This window comes from Ipomoea nil, unplaced genomic scaffold (genome assembly GCF_001879475.1).
Source record: "Ipomoea nil cultivar Tokyo-kokei standard unplaced genomic scaffold, Asagao_1.1 scaffold2694, whole genome shotgun sequence".
In the NCBI taxonomy this organism is placed as follows: domain Eukaryota; kingdom Viridiplantae; phylum Streptophyta; class Magnoliopsida; order Solanales; family Convolvulaceae; genus Ipomoea; species Ipomoea nil.
In genome coordinates, this window is record NW_017619122.1 from 2,622,999 (window position 1) to 2,629,534 (window position 6,536).

Below are 6,536 nucleotides of genomic sequence, written 5' to 3' on the forward strand. Positions count from 1 at the left end.
CGGGATCCGTTGTGGAACCCGAAACCATGCTTAGACACTTTTAAACGCAATTGATGACACCACGTAGACAATTAACGGATCAAAAGCAAGAATCATATAGCACATATCCTATCATGACTTCTAAACATAATCAACACCCGAACATGCGAAATCCCACCCAATTATATCAAGAATAACACAATACGAAATTCCCAATTTTAACCTAGGGCTCTAATCATATTCAAATCAATAAAATCATAGTTCATCTTTTAATTGCCAAAACATCAAGATTCATCAAGAACATCACATAATCATCAAGAACCTATTATAATCATCAAGATCATCAAGATCACACATAAAATCATCTCACAATCATCAAGAACATATCATCAATACCATAAACGATTCATCAAGACACAAGTATAGAGAGGAGGCCAAAGAAGATAATTATAGCAAGAAAAATAGGTTTTGTTGAGACATGGGTTACCTCTTAGCCTTAATTAATTTCCTTGGCTATGAAGGGTCTTTCTTTAAGATTCCTCCTTTCTTGATTTCTCCTAAGGGGGTTCTTGGAACTTTCTTGTGTGGTGAGGGATTATTTGTGGTGTGAATTCTAGGTGCCTCCTATGCCCCTATTTATATAATTGGCTACTTCTATTTCCTATGGGACTAAGGGTTGGATTTAGGGATAAGGGTCCATGGCTTTATGGTGGGCCTTTCCTAGTTAATGAGATTTTAATCTTTCTTTTTGGGTAATTAATTAATTGGTTTATGGGCCGTAACGCGGGGTGTTACATTATGCATACACTCATATTTTGTGATTATTCTAGAATTGTTTGGACTATTCCAGAATTGCCTATTCATGAGGATATTATGCATACACTCACATTCATTGCCAATGTGGCTTACCGAGGTGTTTGATATGTTGACAGAAGAACAGTGCGGTCTTGTTGTCCCCGTGTTGTACCACATATGGGCTTCCCGGAACTTGGCCGTATGGGAAAGGGCTCTACCGCGACCCGAGCGGACTTGGAGGTGTGCGGCAGCAGCTATGCAGTCTTTCCGGCAGGTGCACCATCGCTCCCTGCAACCTGTGCAGCAGCCGGCTACTATCCTCGACGGAATGAACACACGGCCGAAGTGCTTCTTCGACGCGGGCATCAAACAGCAGACTGGAGAGGCCACGTACGGGATCGTCTTGATCTCACACGATGGAGCCTTTGTAGCAGCAACAAACAGCAAACTAGCAAGCTCTCTCTCGCCACTTATGGCGGAAGCGTTAGCTTGCAAGGAGGCCCTATCTTGGCTCAGAGCACGGGACGTGTTAACAGTGGATCTACTTACGGATTGCTCAGAATTGCGGAGTTCCATACTTTCAGACTCTTCAGCCATCTTGTCCTACATTGGGGTCACTACAGAGCAGTGTAGGACATCTATGTCTTTATTTAATCATTGCTCGTTGAATTTTATTCCTAGAACGATTAATTTACATGCTCATACATTAGCATCATTAGCATTTGATCAGTATCACTCTATGTACTGGGACTCGATCCCACCAGACTCTATTACTATGTTCGTTCAGTAATGAAACGCAAATATGTCCCTTCAAAAAAAAAGTAGAAAAGATAAAAGATAGTGATAAGTAAAATAAGATGATAATGAATGTAATCATAGTAATGTGGTTATAGTGACATATAACTAAATAGATGATAGATGATTCGGTTTTCCATTTCAAAAACAATTTTTAAGTGTGTTCTAGTTTTCCAAAAATTTCCAGAAATTATTTTCAGTTTTCAAAATAGAAAACTGTGTTAGTAAACATGTTTTATGTTTTTCTATTTTTCAGTTTTCGAAAATTTTCAGAAATTTCCAGCTAGTAAACCACCCAAAAAATTTCGTACGCTACTAGTCCACATCCTTTGTATGCCTACAGTACTATCTACAATCGTATTAGCTTTTATTGATGAAAAGATGAAATTTACATTATTTTGAAAAGGGTGTTGCTATTTGCACCCCCCTTTGACCAAAATGGGGTAAAAAGTACATTGAAAATATAAAAAGTTAAAAACATATAATAAATACATAGGTGGTGCAAATAGCCTAATGAGTGGTCAAAATGTTATTTGCACCACCTAGTCAAACTTGTAATTAATACTTTGGTAATTTAAAATTTAATTAATTAATACATTAAAAAAAAAAAAAAAAAAAAAACTCACCTTCTCTGGTGAGAAGGCTGCCTTCTCACCGGAGAAGGCAACCCAGTGGGTCGCCTTGTGAGAAGGCGACCCAGGCAGATTTCTACCTGGGTTGCCTTCTCCGGTGAGAAGGCAACCCAGGTAGAAATCTACCTGGGTCGCCTTCTCCGGTGAGAAGGCGACCCACTAGGCTGCCTTCTCCCCGAAGAAGGAAGCCCAGTTGCCTTCTCTGGTGAGAATGCACTCCTTCTCACCGGAGAAGGTGACGTTTATGTGTTTTTTTTTTAAAATTCGCCTCTTTGCCTTCTTTATTTCGCCTCTTTATTTTAAATATCGTATTTCAATACATAGATTTTATAAGTTTGTAATTTGAATACTTATTTTTTTTAAGTTTATAATTTCAATACATATTTTTTAGTTAATATTGATTTTCGTGGGATTAAACCATTGGTAATTTGGACAGCAGAGAATACAGATTGGACTCAAATGACTCTATATATATGTGGGGTGTGTGTGATGTATATGTCTCATACAATCTATAAGCTATGGACGGTTGGATTGAAGTTTTTTTAGCTACAATGATCAAAATCAAAGACAATTTCTTAGTTACAATGATCAAAATCAACAACATTATGAGGTAATTTAATTTTTTATTTGAATTGTTACTGAAATGTTACAATTGAACTTACGTATATTTGTTCATTGCTTTTATATATTATTTAGAAATTTAAGTTCATTGCTTTTACATATTATTTAGAAATTTAAGTACGTATATTTATTTTTTATTAGAAAATTCATTGCTTTAATATATCAAGAGTTGTTATTTGTTTGCCTATTTAGGACGAAAATGCAATCGAACTTTATGATGACAATAAAAATAAAGATGAAGATCAAGTGAACCTAAATCTCGAAGTTGCATGCGAATGGTCTACAGAAACGGTAAAACAAAATTCATACGCAGATCATAGTTCCATATTGAGTTATATATATACATATATATATATATATATATATATATATATATATATATATATATATATATATATATATATATATATATATATGCATAGGATCTTTCTACTATATTCTTTTGGTTTAATATTATTATTAACTTGTAAGCATGTAAGCAACAACATGTTTGTATATATTGTGCTTTAATTAGTACGTATACTTAATTTCTGTGTTTTTTTTATAAATATGTTGGTACACATGCATGTAGTCATTCACGCCATATTATTATTATTATTATTATTATTATTATTATTATTATTATTGTTATTATTGTTATTGTTATTGTTATTGTTATTATTATTATTATTATTATTATTATTATTATTATTATTATTATTATTATTATTATTTAGAACCAAACAAGGCAAAAAAAAAAAAAAAAAAAAAAAAAAAAAGGTATAGTCATATATAATACTAGGTATAGTCATATTTTTATTATTGATACAAATAATTTTTTTTTATTAGGCATTCATGTCTCGCGAAGATTTAATTGAATGGATTCAAAGTAGAGGTCGGGATCTCTGATATGTTATTGTGATTAAAAGGTCCCGGAATAAGAATAAGAGTCCTACAGTTATATTTCAGTGTGACCGTGGTGGTGCTTACGTGCCAAAAAAAATCTCATCCAAAAATACGGGTACAAGAAAAATTGATTGTCCATTCCAATTAGAGTGGAAATACATACTTGTTGATGGTTGCTGGAGGGTAAGGGTAATATGTGGAGTACATAATCATGATCTTGCGTTGCACCTTGAAGGTTACCCTTATGCAAGGCGATTATCAGGAAATGAAGTTGAATTTGTGGAAAATTTGTCAGCGATGCATGTGAAACCAGGAGACATTTTAACGTCTGTGAAGAGGCAAAATCCGGAAAATGTTTCCATCACAAAAACCATATACAATGCATGCCAAAAATTTCGGATGATGGAGAAAGCAGGTAAAACTCAAATGCAAGTTGTTATGTCTTTTTTACATAACAATGGTTATGTGCATGAGAGTCGAACTAATATTGCAACAAATGAGTTAGAAGATTTGTTCTTTGTTCATCATAAATCTTTGGAGAAGTGGCGTGCATTTCCACATGTGTTGTTGATAGATGCGACGTATAAAACAAATAGGTACTCGATGCCCCTCGTCGAAATGGTTGGTGTAACTTCGACCAACATGACATTTTGCGTAGCGTTCGCCTTCATGCACAAAGAGAATGAGTTCACTTATACTTGGGCATTAAATTGTCTCAAAGCCACAATTGAGGGATGCATTACCCCGCGTGTTATTGTCACGGATCGAGAGTTGGCATTGATGAAATCATGTAAAAATGTGTATCTGAATGCTAAAGGATTACTTTGTAGATGGCATATCTATAGAAGTATTTTGAGAAAGTGCAGGCCATCGATACCATCCAACCATCATTGGGATTTATTCTACCAATCATGGAACGCATTAGTTGAGTCTCAGTCTCATGTTCCTATTTTCAGGTGTTTTTGGTTATATTGATGATAATTGGCTGCAACCGTATAAAGAAATGTTTGTATCTGTTTAGACTGATCGATATCTCAATTTTGGAAATCACACCACGAATAGAGTTGAGAGTCAGCATGCCAACTTAAAAAAGTACTTGGAGTCATCACAGTCAGATTTGGAGACATCATTGGATTATATCGACAGAGTCATTAAGTCACAAGACACATCAATCAAATCAAGTCTTGAACAAAGCAAAATTGTCATTCGACATCGGTTCAACACTTCACACTTTCAAGAATTGCGTGGATTTGTGTCTATTCATGCACTGAATCTCATTTTTAATGAGTTTGCGAGGTCACAAGTTGGCGAGTTTACTTTTGAAAATTGTGGATGTCAATTGCGAACAAGTTGTGGGCTTCCATGTGCACACGAGCAGGTAACATATTTTAACTGTAAGCCCATCGCACTTGATTCGATTGATATATTTTGGAGGAAGCTCGACTTATCATCTTCCATCTCTCTAACCAATGAGGATTTTGGTGTTGAGCATGAGCTTCATATGTTTAAGGATCAGTTAAAGAAACAATCAAGAACTGGTAAATTCAGCATATTGAGAAAGTTTAGGGAGTTGATCGCGCCATCTACAACATCAATCCGTGAGTCAGCCGTGCAATTAAATGTTTGTGGGCGTCCCAGTTCAAAAAACAAATCTCTCATAAGAACTCTATCTCTCAGAAAAACTCAAGTCGAACCAAATAATATTCAATTTCAAGAACCAGCTCGGAATAGTTGTTCAGCTGCATCAAATTCAGGTAATAGACATTTTTACCATCCATATATTCTTCAACTCCCGGTTATATTCCATCCTTTTATCATGCAAGTGCAAGATGTGAGATATGACGGAAACTGTGGATTTCGAGCAGTAGCTCTATGTCTTGGTTTTAAGGAGGACGAATGGTTCAAAATTCGATCCAATTTAATCGAAGAACTAGAGTCTCACAAGATGGAATATACCAATATGTTTGGAACTCAAGGATGGTATAATGTCTATAACATGTTGAATTTTTTTGCACAAGATCGGTGTGCACCAGTTGAGCACTGGATGACTATGCCGGAGATGGGTGTACTAATTGCTTCCCGATACAATGTGATACTACATGTTTTGAGTATGGCCGGCAGTACAACATATTTACCACTCCGATCTAGCCCACCACCTTGGTACGAGCATGTAGCAATAGCCCTTGGTTATGTTAATAATAACCATTATGTTAAGGTAACATTGACAGGAGGGTACCCAATGCCTACTATTGCTCCACAATGGGCTTATTTTAGATATGATTGTGCAAATGCATGGATTACTCCATATATGAATCGGATTGAAAGTTACAATGAGCATGTACGCTCTAATTGTACTCGGAAAAATGTTATATTAGATTGAAATTGAATGAATTTGTTTTTTATTTTTTTATTGTGATGTTAATGTATTTTACATTTTTAGCAATTCAAATTTAATATTATTATATGTTTATAATAAAAATAAAAAAAAATATACAACAAATTTTAGTTCTAAAGAATATTAAAATAACAAAATTAATTATTATTTTTTATTTAAAAATTAAACCATAAACAAAAACAAGTATTGAAAATAGAAAATTAAAAAAATATATTGAAAAAAAAAAGATATATTGAAAATAGAAACAAATTTTTTTTTTTTGTTGAAAATAAAAACTTATAAAATAGAATAATTAGACATTTAATAGGACCAGTAACTTTCAAAAAAAAAAAGACATTTAAAAAAAAATGAACAGATACTACAATGTAATAGGACCAGTAACTTTCAAAAAAAAAAAGACATTTAAAAAAAAAAAAAAAAAAAAAAAAAGTCCC

The 6,536-nt window shown here is 34.0% G+C and overlaps 1 protein-coding gene across 1 annotated transcript; it reads left to right on the forward strand.

The window, feature by feature from the left end:
* The first annotated feature begins 877 nt into the window (after positions 1-877).
* Positions 878-6,087, forward strand: LOC109155202. The gene is made up of 3 exons (XM_019302919.1): positions 878-1,403; positions 3,943-4,328; positions 4,729-6,087. Exons 1-3 carry the CDS (start codon positions 878-880, stop codon positions 6,085-6,087), a joined length of 2,271 nt encoding a protein of 756 aa, XP_019158464.1.
* Positions 6,088-6,536: the final 449 nt, after the last annotated feature.

Coding starts and splice junctions, on each gene's coding strand:
- LOC109155202 (XM_019302919.1), top strand. CDS start 878: ATGTGGCTTACCGAGGTGTTTGATATGTTGACAGAAGAACAGTGCGGT. Junction 1,404..3,942: donor TGGGGTCACTACAGAGCAGT/GTAGGACATCTA, acceptor TGCACCTTGAAG/GTTACCCTTATGCAAGGCGA. Junction 4,329..4,728: donor CGATGCCCCTCGTCGAAATG/GTTGGTGTAACT, acceptor GTATCTGTTTAG/ACTGATCGATATCTCAATTT.